This window comes from Notolepis coatsorum (genome assembly GCF_963971535.1).
Source record: "Notolepis coatsorum genome assembly, chromosome: 2".
NCBI lineage: Eukaryota > Metazoa > Chordata > Actinopteri > Aulopiformes > Paralepididae > Notolepis > Notolepis coatsorum.
In genome coordinates this window covers 83091098-83118218 of record NC_140166.1, presented here as the reverse complement: position 1 = coordinate 83118218, position 27121 = coordinate 83091098, and the positions used below count along the sequence as shown (strand labels likewise).

At 47.9% G+C, this 27121-nt stretch overlaps 1 protein-coding gene across 1 annotated transcript in view; it reads right to left on the bottom strand.

Annotated features, from left to right (window-relative positions):
• rras2 (RAS related 2) overlaps nucleotides 1-7438 on the bottom strand; it is an 85481-nt gene extending 78043 nt beyond the window's left edge. Inside the window, exon 1 of the mRNA XM_084307695.1 lies at nucleotides 6975-7438. Within this exon, the coding sequence (XP_084163821.1) occupies nucleotides 6975-7076 (102 nt within the window). The 5' untranslated portion in view covers nucleotides 7077-7438. The remainder of the gene's footprint in view (nucleotides 1-6974) is intronic.
• Nucleotides 7439-27121: the final 19683 nt, after the last annotated feature.

Genomic DNA, 27121 nt, shown 5'->3' with positions numbered 1-27121 from the left:
TTCCACAGTTGACGCAGACATCCCGTGTTTTTCATGTAACATTTAAGGAATTCTGCTAAATTAGTGAATACAAAAATTACCCCAATAACCCTGACCCCCCCCCCACACACACACACACACACACACACACACACACACACACACACACACACACACACACACACCCCACACACAGGATACACACACACACACCCCCCACACACAGGATACACAGACACATACCCCACATACACTCTGCCACACTGAGTCATGTTCTCCCTCCATTGGCCCACAGGCACAGACTAAGTTAAAAAGGGGAAATCCACCCTAAAAAACACAATGTATATTTTGTCAATATACATTATAGGTGTCAACAATTATCTCAGCAGTTAAGTCAATATCTATAAACATCAATTAGGGATGAGTTCGAATATTCGAGTTTTCGAATAGTCGTGCCAGTCTCTCCATATTCGATATGTTGAAATTGAATTAGTGGTCAACTTTGCGAGTTGGTACAAATATATTTTGAGATAATACATCCAAAGTAGTTTTATTTAGATGAAAAAATGCGTGAAGTGGTCATATCCTGGTGAAATCACCATGGTTACCGTCATAGTTTCCTAGGGAGTCGCTCCACTATTCGCCGTCTATAGAGCAGCTCCAGGATTCATCTCCTGATGACATCACTACATGTTGACTGCAAGCAAGTCATTGATAAGCGAGGGGTGTTTTAGACCCATAGCCATAATTTAAGATATAGTTTAAGCATTCGCAAATATCCCGACCTCCCATTGACTAAAGCGCTGGCACTCAAGGGGTTATCTGGTCAAAGGGGCATGGCACTCAATGTGTTAAGGCTGAGACAATATGCCATTTGGAGAATCGATAAATTGAGACCAAATTATCGATAAATATCGATATTTTTATTAGTATAAAATATATAAATAAAAAAAAATTATTTAAACAACAAATTTATGTTTATTTTGCAGCAATTCTTTGTTGTTGCCGCCATCTTTAGTGTTACAGATTTCCTCATTCAAAACTACCAGTGATCCTTCTAATTTTATAGTCGGCAGTCTCTCATATTGAATGCACAGTACAGAGTTGCAATTCAACTGAATTTACATGAAATGGGGATGTTTTTAACAACAAAAAATTATAAATAAATGTACATATGCAAATATATCAATATGTCACACCACTTATCAATATCACGCAGTAATCGATATATGGATAAGTGGTCTCAGCCTTATTTGAGCGCAATTCCATCCTTTTGCTGACGCGCTAGCATAAAATGGCAAGGAAGCAGCAATGTGGCCAAAAAGGGCTGCGCGATTATCAAAACCACGATTATTTTGATTGATACTGAAATCATGATTATTAGACACGATCACTTTGATTTGAGAACATCGTATGGCAACGAATTTGTTTTACCTTTCTTTTTTTTTTTTTATCTACTTTTTCTCCCCATTTTCTATCTTTCTCCCATCCCAATTTTCGTATTATCCAATTCTACCCTCCCCTGTCTCGAACGTTGTTAGACCATGCCTCCCACTGGTCGGCTGCAATGTGGACGAAGCCTTGCATCACTTGTCCCCTCCGGTACACGAGGAGGCAGCCATCGCATCTTTTCACCTGCACAGCACGATCTCTCAGTGGCGAGGAGTAACGCGTGGGAGGCTCACGCTGCCCCTGATACTTCCTGATTCTGCTGTACAGGCGCACCAACCGACCTGTGGGAGTCGCTGTCCACAACGTCCGATCCCCACCCACCGGCTTTCCCACCCCCTAATACTGCCAATTGTATTAGTATGAACGACCAGCCAAGCCGGAAGCAACGCCGAGAGCTGGGCTCAAACCCAGCATCTCCTGCGTTAGTGGCGAGCGCCTTGCCCACTGCGCCACTTAGCCGCCCTTTGTTTTACCTTTCTTGTCGACCAAAGACTTTTGTCTTCCCGTTACAATAACTGTCAGAAATGCGCCGTGGCTCCCGGCTGCCTCTCAACCCGAGCTGAAGCTACCGTTTGGGGCCTGAGGGAGGAGGGGCGGAACGCACCGCGGTGAAAGAAGGGTGCGCTGCCAGCTGGATACGCTATGTTTCAGAGGTCGTAGCGGACTCAATTGACCCCGTCTCAAACCCCAACCTCTTTTCTTGATCCTCCGATCACAGCCGTCGCTTGCCCCGGACAAAGAAAAGTTTTGTTTAGTTTCGGAGGGGTTTGAGACAGGGTGAATTAGGTTTAGGGTGGATTTCCCCTTAAAAACGACACATTGGGCTCTGGGCTCTGCAATGTTTGTCAGATGACTCAACGGTGTGTCACCCCCTCTGCCATTTCAGCTCGAGTCAGTTGCTTGGCACTCGTGTGTCCAACAACTCCCGGCGGGGGGCTGACATTCTGTTATTGCTAGTGACATCACGCTTCTTCCTCCCGGGACCAGAAACCCCTCGCTTCAGCACTGCATGACCGGCGTGGTCTCGCACCGCTAGTTCTGGCTCAGCATTTAATTCAAGGTGCAGGATCATGTATCTATTCGGGCCTAATCCTTTTTTTTTTTTAAACAAATGGTGGACTTGCACGCACACACACACACACACACACACACACGCACATGCACACGCACACACAGATTCAGGAAGCAGGTCATGTTCTCCCATACAAATGTAGGAGTTCCTAAGAGCAGGATTGGAGGGAGTTCCTTCCCAAATTCCGGACGTTCAATGGCCAATAACCCACCCAGCATGACTCAGACACCTCCCCTCCCATCCAACACCCAGTACAGTCCAGGGGAAAGACACCTACCCCCCCCACAACTTCTAAAAAGGATGTCAGCTCACATTCCTCACAACATCTCCTTTCCCACACTTTTAAATCACCAGACAAGCGCTAGGGAGAAAAGAGCGGCGGACAGCGGAATGTGCGGACTAACTGGATATTACATAAACTTAGCCAAGGTATTGGATATTGTTTGACACAGATTCTCCGGAAGAACCCAGCGCCGTGTACACGACTAGTGGACTTCGCCCCAAGGTTCTGAGAACCGGAGCAGTTGGCAGGGACAGCGTTGCACTCCGGTGGAGTCTGGAGATCAGTCATTCAGGAGTTTGTCATCCTGACAAGGAAAAACACTTCTGGGTTTAACGCGGAGACTCAGCCCCTTGCGAAAGCTTTAGTAGTGGATGTCCCCCGTATCATTGCGGGCTCTCGCCTGGATCACACGGTTAAGCCCTCTAGCCCGTAAGACTGCCGTGGTGTGTGGAGTGAGTTTAGAGAGGGATGAGATGTGTAACGGATGAGATGTGTAACGGTACGCAGAAGTCGCGGTTTGGTATGTACCTCGGTTTTGAGGGGGTCATCATGCCACGGTCCTCTACGACGCACTGCCTCCTTCTGCTCCTCTGCCAGATGTGAGACATTCAGACAGGGGGGGGGGGTGAAGTGGGCAGTCAGGCTCCCGTTAGCCCCACAGTCCATACCTTGTGTATGTGGTTTACTTTACTTACTCATAGTATAGCCTATATTCAGATTCATATTTACTGTAATGTACAATATAACTGATAGGTCTATCTGCATTTCAGAGTTAATTATATTGTTTACACTTTTTTATATGCAGATCAAATTTTATTGCCTATATTTATAATTTTGTTTCTACCATTACCCTCCCCTCCCCCCTCCGACATGCTGCTATGATGCCTGAATTTCCCCCAAGGGGATCAACAAAGGAATATCTTAAAAGGGCTGGTATCTTGGTATGACTTGCTGACTGAACTGCGGACGAGAGGGACGTCTGTAAGCGGGGCTTGATCACGCTCAACCTGTGTGCGCTCTCCATAACTAAGTAGGGTCACAGATCCGTGGTGATAAACACACCTACGCCGTGTGTTATTGCCTAGGTCCGGTCTGAAGCAGCAGGGAGAGGCTGCTTCAGCGCCACGGGGAGCTGCACTCAGTTCCTTCCTCGTACCAGCGATGACCACATTTGGATGCCGCCGCCGCCGCCTCAAATGAGTAATCATGTGTGACGTGCTGCCAGTGACACCTGATTTAAGATGAACAATGGCGGCACGCCGGCCTCGCCTTCATCCAACTCTGCTATATTGTAACTCACTGTAATAGGGAGGTGTAGTTGTTACGTCATTGCTGTTTCCGGCCGGTCCACCTTGCCAAATTGCAACGTATTTGCCCATTGCCCATTTCTAAATCGTCTCGTTTAAAGGAAATAAAGCATGAACATTTGCATGGTGTACCTTTCTGTGCTTATTCATCCACAATCTATAGCTCAACATAAAAATATTTGCAATTAATCGTAAAAAAAAATCGCCACATTTTATTTCAACCAAAAATGCTTAAACAATAATGTTAGTGCTAGAAGGAAACTCATTGTGCAAAAATGGAAAGCTTTCCAAATGTTCATGAGGCAGAATTGTTACAATAGCCGATAATCCATTTTCCCAATGATGAATCCCTATACGGGTGGACCTCGCGGGCGGTCCAAAGTGACGTCAGACTACACCTCCCTATAGGTGTAAAGGCCTTGGAAGAATCTGTTTAAATCACTCCCGACCGAAGGAAAAAAATAAACTATGCTTGAGCTAATTCAAGAATGTGGTTGTGAATCACTTTGCACACACACAGCTGTCCATCGTGCCACCGGGCACCAGGCAGAGGACTTGTGGGTTTGAGATCGGGAAGAGAGACTTGTCCTAAGAGGAAGCTATACACATTTAGTCATTTAGTCACATTTAGTGCGACAGCCCATCGCGAGAACGAATGACACATGGACACCGCTATGATGAAACAATCACTCAGAAAAGATGAAGTATTAACGGCTATCCCATCCAACACCCGCCGCGATCAACAGTAGTCGTTATATGTACTTTGCTAATATTCTAAACTAATTAGCCTAAACATAAAATGCTAATTATCTGTTGAAAAACTATCCATGGTACACAGACCAGATACTTGAGATTTTAAATCCTCTACTTCATCCGAGAAATAGGGTCAGTCTGGCAGAACTCTGTCATCTGATCCCATTTCACCTGGTATAGAGTTAATGAGCTTTTTGAACCCTTGTTAGGTCATGAAGACTTCCCCCGCCACACACACACACACACACACAGACCCACACAATCCTCTCAACCCCCCTCTGAAGCATGAGTCAGTCGTGAAGACTTCCCTTGCCACACACACACACAGACCTGCCACACACGCAGACTCACACAATCCTCTCAACCCCCTCTGAAGCTTGTGTCAACTCTCTATTGTCTGCCACCATAGAGACATGCAGCTGCCCGACTGTCCAGGCTTCTTGGGTTAAGACTTCAGCTACATCAATAATAAAGCTCGAGATTCTCCCTGATGTTGTAGAGTTTAAATCCTCGATCTCCAACCTTTGTCAATCAAGTTTAGATGTGTTTTAATTTATTGTTATCCTTACTTGTCTAATTGTTGATTGTATATGCTGTGTGATTTTATATGCCTTTGCTTTTTATTAACTCTGTAGGTTTTGCTTAACTCTGTATATATATACACTGTAAATGAATGTAAATGAGGGGAAAACCTCGGTTGCCTTTCGAGTTTAAATAAAGGTTTGAAATTAAATGGAATTAAATAACAAGGCAAAGGCAAGTCCCCTGAGCTCGTTCACATGCAGGCTCCATGGGCTGGTCTCTGCAGAAGATTGACACTTGGGGGAAGTATGATGAGAGGTAATGACAGTTTAGGTCGACATGCTGCATGTCCGTTGGAATTCGGCTGACGAGGCTTTTCAAAAGACGTCTAGCAGAGTAGCAGTGGGGCAATTACTGCATGAACCACTGCCTTGAGTAGTAACTGCTCTGGGAACAGTTGTGATCGCTAAAAATTGTCAGGTTAGAAGGAATTGATAGCCAAGTCAACCCTTTACATAATTAGCCTACTACACTAACGTGTTATCTCGCCATGTCCACGGATATCAAAGATTAAATGTACCGTATGCACATTCCTAAACTGTTTGCCTCTTTTTATAGCCACTATAGAAAATGTATAGTTCGGTAAATATAGGCTAGTCGATAGGGATTTGAATGAGAAGGCTGTGTAGTGAAAATAATGACCCATCATTTGAATAAATCAAAGGACATCTATATCCGAAATTAAACTGTTGATAGACCGATAGAGAACTGGTGCTGGAGTTGCAGTCATTTAATGCTATTTATTCCTTTATTATTAGAGTAGGCTAGTTAAACATATTTTGGGGAAACAAAGTCTACGGTCTTCATTCTTCTTGTAGTTTAGCTGTCATTTCAAAAAAGATTTTAACGTGTTAGGTCTTTAGGCAAAAAAAAAGATATTAAATAATCAACAACACAACGACTACTTCAAACCCTAAATCCTAAGTGGTGCAATTTACTTTGCAGTGAGAAGAGAACAACACTCAGGAGCTCACTTTCTCTTTGGTTTCTTTTAGTAGGCATAGCTACAAAAGTCAAGATGAAAGGCCAATCTTCAAGAAGAAAAGGAAGTGGAGTAACAACAACCAATTATAGTAGACTGTTCAGTTTCATTATAAAAAAAAACTGTTTTACTTTTGAATTAAACTGTGTAAACAACACAACATTCCTCGCAGGCCACTGTGAACTCGACCACTGTTTAGTGTTCAGAGACGAAATCCCACCCTCGGCGTCGGTCGGTCGAGGGGTTCCCCCAGTGCATGGCTTCTTTTTGCCATGTTTCGTAGGTAGTGCAGACAATGCTGTTTCACGTATGATATGGCCCTAACGGCCCCTCATAATCATTAACGGCCCCTCATATCCACGGGGTTTGATTGATTGATTGATTGATTGAAAACTTCAGATTGCAGAATGGGTACAGACCACTTACAGTACAGCTCAATACACACAATTGTTAAGGGGATGCAGTCAGACCAGAGAAAGACTTTCGTCTTGTTTACATGATCAGGGTCCCCCCCCCCCCAATTTGACTAACTAACGAGTAACTAACGCTACTACTACTACTGACCTGGATGAATTGAATAGTCAGGGCTGACTTGCCGACACCGCCGCCTCCAACCACGACCAGCCGATACTTCTCCTGCACCGAGCCGTCCTTCCAACCAGCCATCGAGGACACTTATATACTGAAGAACACACTACTAGTGGAGCAGCAGACAGACACCCACTTTCCAGTCAACCGAGAGAGGCCCGCCGATACAGAACACAGCGCAGAAACTAGTCGGAGAATAGGAGGGGAGAAATGCTCGCCGATCATCCGTTTAGGACACACGGGATACTAGCGGGATTCCGAGGGTTGTCTCTGCTGCTCTACCACGGATGCCTGTCTGTCCACCATACGCCCTCCTCCTCCTATTGCGATCGTGTCTAGTCTACTGTGTCTACTACACGCTGCGATGTGAGACGATATGAATCCGATAGGAGTGATCAGCTAGTCCAGTAGTACACATGTCTGTCGCTAGGGGGCACTTGTCTCTGCCGCAGGCCTGTTATTAAAAACCCCAGTCTGGAGACTCTGCCATACACACTCATGCAAGCAACACCATTCCTGTACTGCGCACAGCATGCCCAGAGAGAGTAGAGGAGGTGGTACAGTATAATGACCTACTGTAGGCGGCTACGGATTATAATTGGTTTAGGATTGAGATCTCTCTCTCTCTCTCTCTCTCTCTCTCTCTCTCTCTCTCTCTCTCTCTCTCTCTCTCTCTCTCTCTCTCTCTCTCTCTCTCTCTCTGACACACATACACGTACACAATAACTTGTGCTACTATTACTATTTATTCAATAACATGTTTATTTATTATGTTGGTAATAATGAATAATGGATAATTATTTTTATCAGGGAGGCTTTAGGCTTCTGTTTCCAGTCGTCAGCCAGTCAGTCATTTAACATTTAATCTGGCTGGATGTAAACTATAGCCATACATCATTCCAAATAAAAAGCCTTGTTATACTTCTAGAGTTGAAGCACAGCTCGGACACAATTATGTCAATTTACAGTGTGACTTTTGAGAGTGAAATGCAGACATTCTAACATGGCCCGGCCTAAATTAAGTTGATTCCACTATATTTTGTGTGTAGAGACGGTAGATACTGTACACACTGCAGGTGTTGTAGCATCCTCTGGTGTTGAAATGAGATCAGGAACTTTTAAGGAGTGGGATGCCGGGCGACATTGCAGCGGGCTTGGGGAAGACTAACGTTCCGTTAAACGGGTCGTTAAATTATAATGGAGAGATTTACAACATAGCTAGCTAGCTACATAAAACTACAACTGGCTATGTCTCCCAAGTCTGCAATGTAAAGACGACTGAATTAAAGATCCCCTTGTAGTGATTGTTAATTGTACATAATTCACCCACGGAACTATTGTTAGGAACAAGAGTTCCGCCCGGACATTATAGGAGGTGGCACTACCTGCCACCAGGAGTCAGTCTTCTGCACGCAACGTAGCCGTAGCATGTTGTATTTGTGTACTGAATAAAAGCTGTTCGCTCTATCGAGCTACCGTCTCCGACTCCCATCTCTCGGCACTACACTGGTGACCCCGACATTGGTCTCGCTGAAGTATCAGGGACCGGACCGAACATGGCAAACGATGCCGTTATTATTCGATTGCCGGAGTTTTGGGAGCATTCTGCGGCGGCGTGGTTCGCGCAGACAGAGGCGCGGTTCGCCCTACGAGGGGTTGACGACGACGCCGCGAGGTATTACCACGTCGTCTCGAGCCTCGGGAGCACTACAGCGGCGAGGACGGTAGGCTTCATAACAGCTCCGCCGGCACGGAATAGATATGAGGCGTTTAAGACGCACCTACTCAGAATATTCGAGTTGTCACAGTCAGAGCGGGCCCGACGCTTGCTGGCTTTACGAGGCTTGGGGGACAGCAAGCCTTCGGAGCACATGGAGATGATGCTGAACCTGCTGGGCGCCGGCAGGCAAACTTTTTATTTAAAGAGCTGTTCCTCAGGCGCATGCCGCCACGGGTACAGACGGCACTGGCCAATACAAACATTGTGGATCCCCGTGCTCTGGCAGAGGAGGCAGATCGCTTCTACCTGGCCACTCGACACTTTGCCCCAGGGCTAATAGCCTCGACATGCGGTTACACGCCGCAGGGGGGAGGGGCGAGGAAGATCAGGAGCAGCGCTGCCGCAGGCCGGTGTTATTACCACGCACGTTTCGGCGCGAGGGCGACGAGATGCCGTTCCCCTTGCACTTTCGGCATAACGCATAAACGCAGACACCTGCGCCCAGTAGCAGCGGTGAGCGCAGGTATGTCGAACCGGCTGCTTTTCATTAGAGACACACTCTCCGGTTGCAAATTCCTCTGCGACACCGGAGCTCAGAGGAGCGTCCTGCCAGCTACGAAAGAGGACATCGCCGGCGATGATAGAGGTCCGCGCCTGACGACCGCCAACGATACCCCTATCCGCACCTACGGTACAAGGACCGTGGAACTGTGTTTTGGGGGCCAGCGGTTCACGTGGGACTGCATCACGGCCGACATTTCGTTCCCACTGCTGGGGGCAGATTTCCTGGGTGCACACGGTCTCCTCGTGGACATTAGACATGGCCGCCTAATAAATGCACAGACACGGGCTTCGTTGGCATGTGTCCGCGATGAGGCGACATGCGGCGGCCTTCTTACAGCTTTCACCGACCACGAACCCCTCACGACGTCTGAGTCAAAGGTAGCGGAGCCGTGGTCGGCACGACAAGAGCTCACGTACGATTCCGAGGGCGCCGCGGGACACGTCGCCGAGAAGCCCGACGTCGTCATCGGAGCTGTACCGCCGGACCTCGACTACGTCGACAGGGGCTCGGAACAGGCCTCCGACCACGACATCCAGGCCCTCGGGACTGCAGGTTCCGGTCTACGCCTGGAGGACGTCGCGATTGGTCACTCGGGTCCGACGCTGCTGAATGACCTATCCACCGGACACCCTAGCCCACAGGCCCCTGAGGACTGGCGAAGGCTCGCCTTTGAGGTGGGGTACAACCACCACAGGGTTGGACCCGCCCGCGTAGACATTTCCCAGCCCTTAGAGCTGGCCCTCTCCCCCCGCCGAGGCCGTCCGCCGCTACCCCGGGACCCGCCAACGACGGAGCCGCCGTTGGCCTCGTCGACGTCTGTGCCCCCGGGTGTCGGGGAGGACACGGGCGCTTGCGCCGCCCCTACCTCCCCGCCCCTGGCTTTCCGCACTCACCGTGGCCGGTTCATGCCCCCGGGCGCCGTGGAGGGCGCAATCGCTTGCACCGCGCCCCGGGTTGTCCGCTCACGCCGCGGCCGGGTCGTTGTCTCTCCCCGCCGTGGAGATTTTGACCATGGTTGAATTCTGGGGGGGCTTGTGTAGTGATTGTTAATTGTACATAATTCACCCACGGAACTATTGTTAGGAACAAGAGTTCCGCCCGGACATTATAGGAGGTGGCACTACCTGCCACCAGGAGTCAGTCTTCTGCACGCAACGTAGCCGTAGCATGTTGTATTTGTGTACTGAATAAAAGCTGTTCGCTCTACCGAGCTACCGTCTCCGACTCCCATCTCTCGGCACTACACCCTTCATTTTATTTATTGGTTAACTGCTCTTGGAGGCATGACTTTGACTATGCAGATCATCTGCATAGTCAAAGTCATGCCTCCAACAGCAGATCATTATTTGTGTATAACTTGTCACCAGAGCGCCTTTTCACATGCCTCTCTGCTTCCCTGAAATCAGAGTTGCATGTGTGATGTCACTAATAGGTCAAACCTATCATGGTCCAATTTGTCTATTGTTTATTTATTTATTTATTTATTTACTCAGTTTATTTGATCAGGGACAGTGCATATATCAATCAACAGTTATTGATAAATTAATAAAAATGGAAAAACTGTAAATATGCCAACGTTAGCATTGATTGATTGATTGATTGATTGATTGATTGAAAAGTGTATTAACAGATTGCAGAATGGGTACAGTACAGTACAGCTCAATACATACAATTGTTAAGGGGATGCAGACCAGAGAAAGACTTTCGTCTTGTTTACATCAGGGTCCCCCATTTTCAATTCATCATATGACACACACGACATACAGATAGACAGTACTGCTACATCTATACATTTATGACATACCAGATTTGCAAATACAGTACTGTTTGTGATACAAAAAGTGTCCAGAAAAAGAGTGTATATACATTTGACGTAGAAACTGTACATTGGAGGAGGTTGGGTATAGGTGGGGTGGGTGGGTTTCGCTGTACATTGGAGGTGGGGGGGGGGGGGGGGGGGGCACTGTACACTGTACATTGGAATACTGACAAAGCCATACTTGGTCATTTACTGTACAACTGGGTTAGGACATTTGTAGGGGCCAGTTTCGAATTGCAGTCTCCCGTAGGTGTTCTTTGAGAGTGTTTTTGAAAGTGGGTAGTGATTCACAATTCCTTTACAGCTTTGGGTAGGGCGTTCCACATTGATGTGGCATAATTGCGAAACGTGTTTAGTCCCTTGTTTGAGCCGAATCTGGGTTTAACATGATTTGTGGAGCTCCCTCTGGTGTTGTGATCGTGGTATTCACTGACCTTTGGGAAGTATTTTGATATGTACATGGGTACCTTGGTCGTGTAGTGTATCTTGTAGACCAGGCCCATTGCAAGTTGCTGTACTCTGACGTCTACTCTAAGCCATCCTAGGTTGTCAAAGTGGGCAGGGGTGAGGTGGGTTCTAGGAGTAAGGTCAAGCAGTAGTCTGACTAGTTTGTTTTGAGATGTTTGTAATTTGGTTTTTAGTGCCTTTGAGGTGCTTTGGTACCATGAGGTGCAAGCATAGTCGTAGTACCCTTGAATGAGTGCTCCTGCCAGAGTCTTCAGGGTATTCTTGTTTACCAGAGAGGAGATCCGGTACAAGAATCGAGTTCGTTGGTTGACTTTTTTTATTACATTGGATGCCATTTTGTCACAGGAAAGATTAGCCTCTAGGATTTAGCCTCTAGCAGGGTTGCATAGTTTTCAGTTGTAGTCCCTGGGCTAGATGTTAAAGCCAGAAAAGAAACAGAAACAAAAAATGACCATGTCTTAAAAGAATATAAGCTGCCAACTTGGAATTCCTGGTAAATATTAATGGCTATGCTTGTTGGTAATTTGCATATTCATTACCAAGATCCTTGCATTCTTAATGAGGGTAAAATGTGTAGAGATGCTGCTAAGCCATTTTCAGTAGTTTATTGGTGGGGGAAAAAACATAATACAAATTGTTACTCAATATAGAAATTTTTTTTAAGGTTTTAAAATCCACCTGGAGGGGATCTTTAACGCTGAGCAGGCAAATGCAGTTTAGAGGAATATAGACTTTCAGTGGCGGACTCAGGCTGTTTGAAGGGCAGGGGCGAAAAGAAAAAAAGGGCACCTACTGCACAACATGGGACTGTTAGGGTTTGAAACCGACCTCAAATGCACGGCACAGACAGGTAGTTCAGAGTTAGCCAAATACTAGGGCGTATTTATTTACAGAGTCAAAAGGAGTCAAGTAGCAAAGTACACGGTATTGCGCAAATACTACTCCCGACTCTTGGGGATCTAGTTCCGTCAATTATTTGGCGATCTCGAAAATTATTGGACAGGGTTGTAGCCAATGAGTGTGGCTTTCCAATGATACCCCAGCTGGGGATGTACGAATCAGGGATCTAGGTGAAAAGTCACGAGCGAAAACAGGAAGAGAAAAAACGCAGAATTAGTTGAAGTCTATGAGAAAACTGAGCTTTTCTTTTGTACACAGTTTACCAAAATCACTCCTAATCACTCATTTCTGAACGGATCGTTATGATCTACATAACACTTCAGGCGTATCTCTGTTGTTTTTTAAGCCTCCAGCCATTCTGGGGAAAACTACTTCTGGACTACTACAGAAAAACATGAGTAACACGTTTTTCTACAACTCAAGTTCAGACCTATGTTACTCTATTTCATTAGCACTAAAGGTGAGTTGTCCTTATTTTATCAGAAACTCCAGAATGTCATCTTTCAAAAGAGACCAGGCTCATGCATGTGGTATAAGTATAAAGTATAGTATTTTGGTTTGCAAAAAAAGTATGCAGTCCTCAAAAACGAAAACTAAAATGGCCAATTTTGGGGTTTACTACCACTCTTAAATTAGCTTTAAAAAGCTTTAAAAACACAGGATAGCATAGAATCAGCTAAGCAAGGTACCTGTTTAGTTAGCTAGCTACAGTATAGTACAGCTAGCCTAGGCTAAAACATACTGCCATCAATGAAAGCACTTGCAGTGTACATACATTAGTATTTAGTAATGCATAATTGGTAAAACAAACTCAATCTTTGCAACTTCAAAGAAAGCTTGCTGTATTACCTACCGCACACACAGCAGTAGGATGCAGGGTTACAGCTCAGACTGCATTAAGCCCTCTGGCATCTGAACATTCAAGAGAGGATGTGTCTAAAACTGAACATTTAAATGGATGGAATATTGTAGTGACGGGGCTGCTCAGAGTTGTAGCTAACACTTTTGTGTGACATTATTTAACCGTCTGGGTCAAGTTTAGACCATTGGAAAGGCATGGGCACGTCCTCTCGCTTTTGCTACTCAAAAGGGCACTTTAGGTTTAGCGCAATGTTTTCAACTGTGGGGGCACATAGTCAAGTTTAGACCATTGGAGGGGCACATCCTCTAGTTTTTTCACTCAAAAGGGCACTTTAGCAAGATGTTTTCAACTGTGGGGGCACATGGTCAAGTTTAGACCATTGGAAGATCTGGGGTCGGTCGGTCTGGATCGGACAACCTTCAAACAACACCTCGAAGATGTCAGGGCAAAGACAACATCAAGGGTTGCGCTGATCCGACGCCTCGCGGGTACAACCTGGGGAGCCACTGCCAAGACCCTTCGGATATCCACCCAAGCCCGGGCCCTATTCCCCGTACCTGGTTCAACTAAGTCGATCAAGAGTCCCATTATCCAGATTCAATTAACCCGATGTTTGAAGCCGGGATTTTCCTGTTCCTCGAAGGTGGATTCAGTCTCGTTAACTCGAACCAGACTTGAGACCCAGGATAAGTGCGCGCGGCCGCTTCAGTTGAAAAGCCAGCACGTATCGATAGCAGAAATCCTGATTTTCTAACGGCATTGATTGATTAATTGATTTAAAACTTTATTAACAGATTGCAGTACGGCTCAATAGCCTCGCCGACAAGTTAAATGCATAATCTATAGGCTAATTTTAAGTCCCTCATTACCCCAATCAATCAGATTATATTTCTTTAAACTTGCCTGCTGGCAGTAGGTTTATGCATTGGATAATCAAATGAGATCTTGCTAGCGAAAATAATTAGTTCAACTGTTTCAGAATAAGGATACGGCTCTCTTATCCATTGATTGATGTATGGTGGATATTTTACTTATCTGCACTGTGGTGTGACGGTTTGTGCTTTTGACTTTCACGCAGACGGCCCGTGTTCGAATCCCCCTCCTTCTAGTCTTTTTCTTCTTTTTGCAATGTAAATACTTTGGTGCACGTTTAGAGCTATATAAAGAATGACATCCTCAATGCATGTAGATTTATAATATTTTAACTTAAAACTAGGCTACTTTTGCGTATAATCATTAATATTATATTCCAAAAAAATTATATTGGAAACGCAGGGTCTAGAACTCGGGCCGTCGGGTTGACAGGTTTGAGAACTAGCCGTTGGACCACTGTGCCATACGGGATATATTCATTGTTTATCCATCAATGGACAAAGACCGTGTTTCGAATATTTTTCTTTTGAATGAAGTTTTATCTCTTTATTCTCAAATGCATTAATGTGACGTCAACGGCTCATTCAATTTCTCAAATCCGTCAAACAGCGCATCTCATCAGACATTTTAATCCCAGTTACAATATCACACAAAAACCACAATCCACGCATAGACACTTCAATTTTATGCTTGAATGAAACACAATCCGGGCGCTTCGTTAAGCAAATCTACAGCGGAGAATATATGAAACTAATCAGAGCCAAACGGCCGATAGGTTTTATTCATTAAAAATATCCCCGCGGGATTCACATTTGCAATGCGCCTGCAGCGTGTATCGCACTCCGAGCGCCGTATATGACGTGCATTATTTTATTTAGGACAAAGTAAATCTATAGGCTGAATATGATTTATTATCAGCATTTAGTTCTATTATTATACATTTCAAAAGCCCCCTCTAGGAAAACGAAGCACAGAAACATAATTCAGAATGGTATAAATGGGATCTCTAGACTGTGAGAATCATTTCAGGAAGCGAGCTGTCATTTATTTGCGGGGGCGTGGCCATGGTTCATCCGGCTAACTGAAGTTAACCCTGCTCTCGACCAGGCTCAAACTTTTTGATCTGTTGTCATGGTGATTTGGACAATCGAGCGTCGGGGAACAGGAAGGTCCGGCTTAAGTCAGGCTAGACTGGAAATTATCCGGCTAACTCAGTTAGCCAGGTACGGGGAACGGGGCCCTGGTCTTCTCGGCAGCGGAGTACTGTGCCCCAGTCTGGAGCAGAAGCCCACACGTTAAAAAAGTTGAGGCGGCTACTAACAACGCCCTCCGGATCATCACTGGATGCCTGAAGGCTACACCCGTCTTCCTGCTACCAGTCCTTGCAGGAATCGCACCAGCTGGCCTACGACGAGAGGCTGCCACTCTCGCCCTAGCAAGGAAAGCAGTGAAGCATGACTGGCACACCCTACACAACACCACAACAACAACAACAACAGCACCTATGAGCAGACTCAAGTCCCGCCACCCCTACAACAAGGTGGCACAAGAGATGCTCCGTTCCACCACTGAGGACCTATCCAGAAATGGATGGCTGGCGACAGCCTGGAAGAGAGAGTGGGAGAGTGCTGGGCCAACCCGTATCCACCACTACATCTGGGATCCAGGAGATGGCGCCACAGGACGATCTTCCACGCCGGCAATGGGTTCTGCTGAACCGTTTAAGATCTGGGGTCGGTCGCTTTAAAGCATCATTAAAGAAGTGGGGCCTGGCAGAACGCACTGCATGTGAGTGTGGAGACCCTGAGCAGACTGTTGACCACATCCTGACCATCTGCCCCCTATAACCACCCTCGGAAGCCAGCCTCTTTGATGTGGGACCAGAGTTAAGGGCATGGCTACAAGATACAGAGTTGGACCTCTGACGTTACATGAAAAAAGAACTGTGGGGGCACATAGTCAAGTTTAGACCATTGGAGGGGCACATCCTCTAGTTTCTTCACTCAAAAGGGCACTTTAGCACGATGTTTTCAACTGTGGGGGCACATGGTCAAGTTTAGACCATTGGAAAGGCACCAATGGGCATGTCCTCTAGTTTTTGCCACTCAAAAGGGCACTTTAGAGCAATGTTTTCAACTGTGGGTGGGGGCACATGGTCACGTTTAACCATTAGAAGAGCACCAATAGGGCACACCCTCTAATTTTCCGCCACTCAAAAGGGCACTTTTGTTATGGTTTGTAACCGACCCCAATCGCACAACACAAGACAGGTATGATGGTTTGCCAAGAAACAGATATTTATTGAGAGACAGGGAAAAAAGGGCACTGTCCCTTTAAGGGAGAACACAAATACAGGAATATAACAAGAGGGGAAAAACTAGGTGCCTTTAAGAGGCGGGCAGGAAAAGGGTACACTAAGGGAAGGTTAATGAACGCTAGGGGAAACATTAAAGGAACGCTAGGGGAAGGTTAAGGAAACAGAGGAACTAGAGACTAGGAGATGTCGGGACAAGGAGAGCTAGGGAACAGGAGAACTGGGGACTAGGAGAACTAGGGACAAGGAACTAGGTGGAACTAGAAGGGGAGAACTTGGGACCAGGAACTAGGTGGAACTAGAAGGGGAGAACTAGGGACAGAGGGGACTGAGGCCCGCGGAGGCGGGCTGGGGACAGGGAGGAACTGGGGACTGGTGGGAAAACATCTGGGCCGCTCTGCAGAACAGAGGAGAGGGTTAATATTCAAAAGGGAACAAACAGAGCAGATGCAGAACAGTCCAAATAAACAAAGTAACAAAGTAATAATATCTTCGTGTGACAAACACACAGGGGGAGATGTAATGTCCAAAAATACTATCTAAGTGAGAACAAAAACAGAGTGGGAGATGAAATGTCCAAACTACTAACTAAGTGAGAACAAAAACAGAGTGGGAGATGAAATGTCCAAACTACTAACTAAGTGAGAACAAGAAAAGGAGGCATTACGCTGGGTGAGTGACATCACAATCAAAACTCACCCAAGCGTATGCGGAATGGTAAGGAACGCAGCGGGACGGGGGCAAGAGGCATTATGCTGGGTGAGTGACATCACAATCAAAACTCACCCAGGCGTATGCGTAATGGTACAGGGACAGCAGCGGGACGGGGGCAAGAGGCATTACGCTGGGTGAGTGACATCACAATCAAAACTCACCCAGGCGTATGCGTAATGGTACAGGAAACGCAGCGGGACGGGGGCAAGAGGCAATACGCTGGGTGAGTGACATCACAATCAAAACTCACCCAGGCGTATGCGTAATGGTACAGGAAACGCAGCGGGACGGGGGCAAGAGGCATTACGCTGGGTGAGTGACATCACAATCAAAACTCACCCAGGCGTATGCGTAATGGTGCAGGAACAGCAGCGGCGGTGAGGGTGTCGCCACCGGGTAGCTGGCTGTCCGAGCCGAGGAACAGAGTGCTGGAACAGCGGCGGTGGCGAGGGTGTCGTCCACCGGGTAGCCGCTGTCGGAGCCGAGGAACAGGGTGCTGGAACAGCGGCGGTGGCGAGGGTGTCGTCCACCGGGTAGCCGCTGTCGGAGCCGAGGAACAGAGTGCTGGAACAGCGGCGGTGGCGAGGGTGTCGTCCACCGGGTAGCCGCTGTCGGAGCCGAGGAACAGAGTGCTGGAACAGCGGCGGTGGCGAGGGTGTCGTCCACCGGGTAGCCGCTGTCGGAGCCGAGGAACAGGGTGCTGGAACAGCGGCGGTGGCGAGGGTGTCGTCCACCGGGTAGCCGCTGTCGGAGCCGAGGAACAGAGTGGCGCGCCACACCTTGGTGTGCACGTCGGAACCGAGAGACGCCTCGGGGTGCGTCTGCGAGGAGGAGTGTGCCAAGCACGAGGATCCTTGGAAGATGCGCGTTGCGCGCTGGAGACTGGAGAGCGTGCCAAGCCCTTGAAGATGCGCGTTGCGCGCTGGTGACTGGAGAGCGTGCCAAGCCCTTGCAGATGCGCGTTGCGCGCTGGTGACTGGAGAGCGTGCCAAGCACGAGGATCCTTGGAAGATGCGCGTTGCGCGCTGGAGACTGGAGAGCGTGCCAAGCCCTTGAAGATGCGCGTTGCGCGCTGGTGACTGGAGAGCGTGCCAAGCCCTTGAAGATGCGCGTTGCGCGCTGGTGACTGGAGAGCGTGCCAAGCCCTTGCAGATGCGCGTTGCGCGCTGGTGACTGGAGAGCGTGCCAAGCCCGAGGGTCCGGGAGATGCGCGTTGGTCTAGATGTGCGTCAGGACGAACAGCTGCGCTGGGGTCTGCAGTGGAGCGCTGGGGTGCCTCCCGTGGAAGTACAGGGAGCGCAGAACAGTCTCCTCCACAGGCTACGGCGACAGCAGACGAAGGCTGGAGCAAAACATCTCAAGGCTGGAGAAATCCATATACAGCATTGGTAGACCAGAGGATCTCCCGAAAGAGTCTAGATGTTAGAGAATATGACTCAGCATGAATACAACACGACCCCACGCCGAAACGAGGGGAAGAGCCCTGGTATTTAAAGCCCACAGGGGAACTAATTAGCCTGCCACCACAGGTGCGAGAGGTAATTGATAATAGTCCAGGTGTGGCCACTGAGAGTAAACGAGAGTAAAGAACGAGAGGGTGGGGGCTAGAGAGAGTGAGTGAGAAGGGAATTTCTAACAGTAGGCTTAAAGAAAACAGAGAAAGTTGGTGAGCAGCGGACAAAACCTCACAGTACCCCCCCCTCAACGGGAGCCACCTGGCGACCCAAAACAAATACAGACAGAGTGGCAGGGGGCAAAACAAGACAAAAACAAAAGGTACTGGCCAAGCCAGCAGGGGAAGCCACCACAAGAGTGGGGCTAGCAAAAGAAACAGGGTCGCCGAGGGGTAACTAGGGTAGCAGAGGGGCAACAGGAGGAACTGGCCTAGAGGAAACCGGGCCTAGAGGACCCGGGTCAGGAGGAACTGGGTCCAGAGAACTAGCCTAGAGAACTGGCCAAGAGAACTGGTCTAGAGAACTGGTCTAGAGGAACTGGTCTAGAGGAACTGAGGGGCAAGCAGGGTAGCTAAGGGGTAACCATGGTAGCACCGGGAAAGGGCTAGCAGAGGGAAAGGGTAGCTGCCAAGGCACTGATAGCTACAGGGCCTATGCTAGCTGTACTGCTACATCAACATAGAGGCTGCGCTAGCTGCCGAGCTAGGCTAGCAGGGGGAAAGGGTAGCTGCCAAGGCACTGATAGCTACAGGGCCTATGCCAGCTGTACTGCTACATTAACATAGAGGCTGCGCTAGCTGCCGGAGCTAGGCTGGCAGACAGGGCTGGACCAGCATGAGAGAACAAGCTAGCTGGAAGGACAGTCCTAGCTGTGTGAGATAAACTGACCTTGCTAGCTGAAGGGCAGTCCTAGCAGTGTGAGATAAACTGACCTTGCTAGCTGAAAAGGCAGTCCTAGCAGTGGGAGAAAAACTGACCTTGCTAGCTGAAAAGGCAGTCCTAGCAGTGAGAGATAAACTGACCTTGCTAGCTGAAAAGGCAGTCCTAGCAGTGGGAGATAAACTGACCTTGCTAGCTGAAAGGGCAGTCCTAGCAGTGGGATAAACTACACAAAAAAGTGGAGGCCATGCAGAGGGACCGGGTTAGCTGCTTGGGCCTGGCTAGCTACAGGGCCTATGCCAGCTGCAAGGCTGAATTAACATAGAGGCTGTGCTAGCAGCCGGGGCCAAGCTAGCAGACTGGGGCTCTGCTGAGGGACAGGGTTAGCTGCCAGGGCATGGCTAGCTACAGGGCCCATGCCAGCAGCAAGGGCTGCATAAACATAGAGGCTGTGCTAGCAGCCGGGGCTAAGCTAGCAGACTGGGGCTCTGCTGAGGGACTGGGTTAGCTGCCAGGGCATGGCTAGCTACAGGGCCTATGCCAGCAGTAAGGGCTGCATTAACATAGAGGCTGTGCTAGCCGCCGAGGCAAAGCTAGCAGACAGGGCCATGCTGGTAGTAGAGGCCTAACAAGCTGCAGGGGGGTCAAACAGGGCTAAGAGGGGAGCTAAACAGGGCTAACAGGGAAGCAAATGGGGGAGTCAACAGGCTAACAGGGGAGCTAACCGGGGAGACCAACAAGCTAACAGGGGAGCTAACAGGCTAACAAGGAAGCTAGAGGGGAGCTAGAGGGAACAAGAAAAAAAAAGGCAAACTCAACATACACCGTCTGTGCTGGCTGGGGTCGTCGATTTGGTGGGGTCGTACTGTTATGGTTTGTAACCGACCCCAATCGCACAACACAAGACAGGTATGATGGTTTGCCAAGAAACAGATATTTATTGAGAGACAGGGAAAAAAGGGCACTGTCCCTTTAAGGGAGAACACAAATACAGGAATATAACAAGAGGGGAAAAACTAGGTGCCTTTAAGAGGCGGGCAGGAAAAGGGTACACTAAGGGAAGGTTAATGAACGCTAGGGGAAACATTAAAGGAACGCTAGGGGAAGGTTAAGGAAACAGAGGAACTAGAGACTAGGAGATGTCGGGACAAGGAGAGCTAGGGAACAGGAGAACTGGGGACTAGGAGAACTAGGGACAAGGAACTAGGTAGAACTAGAAGGGGAGAACTTGGGACCAGGAACTAGGTGGAACTAGAAGGGGAGAACTAGGGACAGAGGGGACTGAGGCCCGCGGAGGCGGGCTGGGGACAGGGAGGAACTGGGGACTGGTGGGAAAACATCTGGGCCGCTCTGCAGAACAGAGGAGAGGGTTAATATTCAAAAGGGAACAAACAGAGCAGATGCAGAACAGTCCAAATAAACAAAGTAACAAAGTAATAATATCTTCGTGTGACAAACACACAGGGGGAGATGTAATGTCCAAAAATACTATCTAAGTGAGAACAAAAACAGAGTGGGAGATGAAATGTCCAAACTACTAACTAAGTGAGAACAAAAACAGAGTGGGAGATGAAATGTCCAAACTACTAACTAAGTGAGAACAAGAAAAGGAGGCATTACGCTGGGTGAGTGACATCACAATCAAAACTCACCCAAGCGTATGCGGAATGGTAAGGAACGCAGCGGGACGGGGGCAAGAGGCATTATGCTGGGTGAGTGACATCACAATCAAAACTCACCCAGGCGTATGCGTAATGGTACAGGGACAGCAGCGGGACGGGGGCAAGAGGCATTACGCTGGGTGAGTGACATCACAATCAAAACTCACCCAGGCGTATGCGTAATGGTACAGGAAACGCAGCGGGACGGGGGCAAGAGGCAATACGCTGGGTGAGTGACATCACAATCAAAACTCACCCAGGCGTATGCGTAATGGTACAGGAAACGCAGCGGGACGGGGGCAAGAGGCATTACGCTGGGTGAGTGACATCACAATCAAAACTCACCCAGGCGTATGCGTAATGGTGCAGGAACAGCAGCGGCGGTGAGGGTGTCGCCACCGGGTAGCTGGCTGTCCGAGCCGAGGAACAGAGTGCTGGAACAGCGGCGGTGGCGAGGGTGTCGTCCACCGGGTAGCCGCTGTCGGAGCCGAGGAACAGGGTGCTGGAACAGCGGCGGTGGCGAGGGTGTCGTCCACCGGGTAGCCGCTGTCGGAGCCGAGGAACAGAGTGCTGGAACAGCGGCGGTGGCGAGGGTGTCGTCCACCGGGTAGCCGCTGTCGGAGCCGAGGAACAGAGTGCTGGAACAGCGGCGGTGGCGAGGGTGTCGTCCACCGGGTAGCCGCTGTCGGAGCCGAGGAACAGGGTGCTGGAACAGCGGCGGTGGCGAGGGTGTCGTCCATCGGGTAGCCGCTGTCGGAGCCGAGGAACAGAGTGGCGCGCCACACCTTGGTGTGCACGTCGGAACCGAGAGACGCCTCGGGGTGCGTCTGCGAGGAGGAGTGTGCCAAGCACGAGGATCCTTGGAAGATGCGCGTTGCGCGCTGGAGACTGGAGAGCGTGCCAAGCCCTTGAAGATGCGCGTTGCGCGCTGGTGACTGGAGAGCGTGCCAAGCCCTTGCAGATGCGCGTTGCGCGCTGGTGACTGGAGAGCGTGCCAAGCACGAGGATCCTTGGAAGATGCGCGTTGCGCGCTGGAGACTGGAGAGCGTGCCAAGCCCTTGAAGATGCGCGTTGCGCGCTGGTGACTGGAGAGCGTGCCAAGCCCTTGAAGATGCGCGTTGCGCGCTGGTGACTGGAGAGCGTGCCAAGCCCTTGCAGATGCGCGTTGCGCGCTGGTGACTGGAGAGCGTGCCAAGCCCGAGGGTCCGGGAGATGCGCGTTGGTCTAGATGTGCGTCAGGACGAACAGCTGCGCTGGGGTCTGCAGTGGAGCGCTGGGGTGCCTCCCGTGGAAGTACAGGGAGCGCAGAACAGTCTCCTCCACAGGCTACGGCGACAGCAGACGAAGGCTGGAGCAAAACATCTCAAGGCTGGAGAAATCCATATACAGCATTGGTAGACCAGAGGATCTCCCGAAAGAGTCTAGATGTTAGAGAATATGACTCAGCATGAATACAACACGACCCCACGCCGAAACGAGGGGAAGAGCCCTGGTATTTAAAGCCCACAGGGGAACTAATTAGCCTGCCACCACAGGTGCGAGATAATAGTCCAGGTGTGGCCACTGAGAGTAAACGAGAGTAAAGAACGAGAGGGTGGGGGCTAGAGAGAGTGAGTGAGAAGGGAATTTCTAACAGTAGGCTTAAAGAAAACAGAGAAAGTTGGTGAGCAGCGGACAAAACCTCACAACTTTAGCTCGCATTTTTCAACCCTGAGTCCGCCAGTGTAGACTTTACAGGAATAAACTGTAAAAACCACAGGCATACCTTTTCTGTATGTGCAGGCAAAGCTGCATAGCTGTTGAAGACAGCGGGGGTCCTGATTCGATGCAGAATAAATTGGAGTGAACATTGTGATCAGTGTAGCTAAGCCCAGTCTTCTGCTCTCCCGCGAACATGCTTTTGTGTAACCAAAGAGGAGTGAGCTATTTTTTTAAATGTTGCAATCTGATTATAGTTTTTGGTTTGTGTCCTTTTTTTATATAGTGTGTTACCATGAAGAAAAGAAATATGGAGAAAAGACTGCACTCCATCAATACACAAAAGAAAAAGCAATACCTCAAAGTCTTCGTTTTTCTACTGGTCTTTCAGTTCCATTTCTTTCTTTTATTTATTTTTTTGATCCACTTTTTCTCCTCCTATTTTTCTTGTATTTTCCTCCCATCCCAATTTAGTCGTTATGCCAATTCCCCCCTCCCCTTCCTGGTCATTGCACGCATTTGCCCCTTACTTGCCGGTCTAGGGAGCCCTGAAGTATATCACATGCTTCCTCCGATACATAGAAGACAGCCAGCAGCCTCTTTTCACCTGGCAGCGAGGACTCTCATTGGGTGAGTGTAACGCGTGGGAGGTCACACTACCCTCACCCAGATCCCTTCCTCGCTGTGCAGGGCGCCCTGACCGACCTGTAGGAGTCGCTGTTTACAACGACCAGATTACCACCCACCGGCTTCCCTCCCGCTGACACTGCCAATTGTGTCAGTATGACGACCGGCCAAGCCGGAGGCACCGCTGACAGCTGGATTCGATACCAGTGTCTCTGCGGTGGTAGACAGACGCTTAGTCCGCTGTGCTACCCGCCCGCCCCTCATTTCTTTCTTTTAAAAGAACCATTCCGACCACAAACGTGCTGACAAGGAAAGTTCTCCTGATTTTGCAACCGGGTTACTGTAATCCCCTTAGAGATTGCTGACGACACAGTAGTGGTGGGCCTGATCTCTGCAAACGACGAGAGGGCCTACCTGGAAGAGGTCAAGGTCCTGGCGGGATGGTGCCAGGAGAACAGCCTCTCCCTGAACGTCAGCAAAACAAAGGAGATGATTGTGGACTTTAGGAGGTTGGGGGTCAGGGACTGCAGCCCCCTCAGCATCGACGGGGCACCGGTTGAGAGAGTGAACAGCTTTAAGTACCTCGGAGCCTACATATCCGAGGACTTGACATGGACCACACACATTGACAGTGTTGTGAAGAAGGCACAACAACGCCTCTACTTCCTCAGGCGCCTAAGGAAGTTCCAAGTCAGTCAGAAGATCCTTAAGAACTTCTACTCATGTACAATAGAGAGCATCCTGACTGGCAACATCACCTCCTGGTTTGGGAATAGCACTGCACAAGACCGAAGCAGACTACAAAGAGTGACACATATGATTAAAGTATTATACAAAGACCCATCGGCCATGATTACAACAGGCACAATCATCTCCCAGATATTTCCGGTATCACGCTCTGCCAGACAGGGTTGTCCTCTTAGTCCCGGACTGTTCAATCTATCATTAGAGCCTTTAGCACAATATATAAGACAATCCCAATCCATAGAACCAATCGTAATCAAGGGCACACAACAAAAAATTTGTTTATATGCGGACGATGTAATATTGTTCATGCAAAACCCCAACACCACATTGCCTCATCTGCTCAAGTTGATTGAGGACTTTGGTGATTTATCGGGATTTAAGATTGGCCGAAGTCGGCTTTCCTTCCACTTAACACCCCTGCAAAAAAAGATACAACCCTCCCAGGACAGATACCGATGGTAAAACATTTCAGATGCTTGGGAGTGGAAATATTCCCTACCATAAGACAAACGGTGAAGCACAACTACACAAAAATCCAAAACAAAATCAAAGACGACCTTGATAGATGGGCAAAACTTAAAAACACAGTACAAGCACGGATATCAATAGTTAAGATGGATGTACTACCTAAAATCAACTTCTTCAGTTCAATGCTACCGTTACCCCCTCCAGAGGGTTACTGGAAAAGATTACACTCCTCCACATACAAATTTATTTGGAATAACAAACCACCACGTATAAAAAGATCCACCGCACAGAGAAATAAAGCAGATGGTGGCATGGCATTTCCAGATTTTTTCCTATATTTTAAGGCGTACACATTAAGTCCATTGACAACATGGTTTGACTCCCAAGCATTAGCATCCTGGAGGAAAATAGAAGAAAACATAGTAGCCCCACATAGACTGAAGGACATAGCATACACTAAACTACCAATCAAGCACTGTGAACGAAAATTTGGCCCCATAATTACTCATGCGATCCGGATATGGCGTGAATCACAAAAAAAAAATCCTAACCCACAAAAATGGCACAATCATACTCCCTTATTCAATAACAATGCACTCTTAATTGGAAAACGACCTATAAGATTCCCTATATGGGAAGAGCAAGGCATACACTCATTAGGGGATGTTTTTAACAAACAGGGTTTTTGTAGTGATAAAGAAATACGCAAAAAATGTAATCTCACCAAGTCCACATGGCTTTTTCACAAACAGTTAGAGCTATGTTTGAAGTCTCACGGTGTTCCATTAGACAGACCAATTGAACACCACAGATACCACAAATTCTTCTACGCAAGAGAGACATCGAGAGGTTTTGTTTCAGAATTTTATCATCAATTACTAACGTCCTCGTATGAAACCCTCCAACTTGACTCTGTCTGGAGGAGGGATATACCAGACCTGGAAAATGACTTTGATTGGCAAGGAGCCTGGGCAAATGTCCGACTTACATCAAGGAACCCGAATCATCAACAAATCAATCTTAACTATATTCACAGGACATACTTGACTCCTATAAGACTGTGCCGAATGGGGCTTAAACAAGATTCCAAATGCACCCAATGTGCAAATGGGGACGAAGGAACATTTATGCACATGTATTGGGACTGCTCACCAGTTAAGGCATTCTGGAAAGATGTGACCCAACAAATATCAAAACTCGTATCTTGGAATATACCTGTACACCCCTCGGTATTATTATTGAATGATGTTTTTGAGTTTGCAGTGAATCCACAGCTAAAGAGATTGGTTTTATCGGGTATCACAGTAGCCAAAAAGCTGATCGCATCACGCTGGTTTCAACCGGAAAAAATGTGCCGTAAAGTTTGGTTTCTTACATATCTCGATGTAATTTACCATGAAATATCTACAGCAAGAATTCTGGGTCTCAATGAATCCAAAATGTCAATGTGGTTAGAAGTGGTGGAGAGAATAAAAGCTAGCTTATAATGGTAGTGTCTGGTTAGGTGCGAGGGATAGTGGAGGTACTTCTCAAGGTGGGGTCCGGGAGGGGGGGGTTCGAGCTGAGCATATGTGTGTAGTTTTTTTTTTAGATAACAGGTATTAGGGGTATATCTTATATAAGACAACTAACTAAAATGTGATCTCATTGGATGTGCCCTGAAATTAATGCTTGTATATCTTATCGTGTGTTGTCATGTTTGTTTATATGTTTGTTTAAAAAATTATAAAAAAATAAAATACAAAAAAAATAGTGACACGTTCAGCCGAACGCACAATTGGAGGGGGGCTTCCCATCCTCCAGAACATTTACAACAAGTGGTGCAGGGGTAAGCCTAAGAGAATCATCAAGGACTCAAGCCACCCAAACAACTGCCTCTTTGAACTGCTTCGGTCAGGCAAGCGATACCGGAGTCTCAAGGCGAGCACAGAAAGACTCAGAAGAAGCTTCTATCCCCAGGCCATCAGGCTGCTCAACGAACAATAAACACTATGCAACAACCATCAAATGCACACAGCACACACATCCACACGCACACACTCACTTTAAACAAACAACACACTGCAGCACCCACTCTCCACACTTTAGATCACCTAAACACACTTTATATTTATTGGTAAAGGATTTGCACTACAACTCGTACACCTTACTGTAAATTGTACCTAAATTGTACCTCATCCCATTTCTGCTTTGCACTATATAGTATTGTATATTAGTACATTGCATAGTATATTGTATATTGTATGGTAACTCAGTTACTTCTATTCTGCATCGAACATTGTACATATGTCTATACTGAACACTGTGACCTCTATTTTTACTTCTATTTTACATGCTATACTATTTTATTTCAG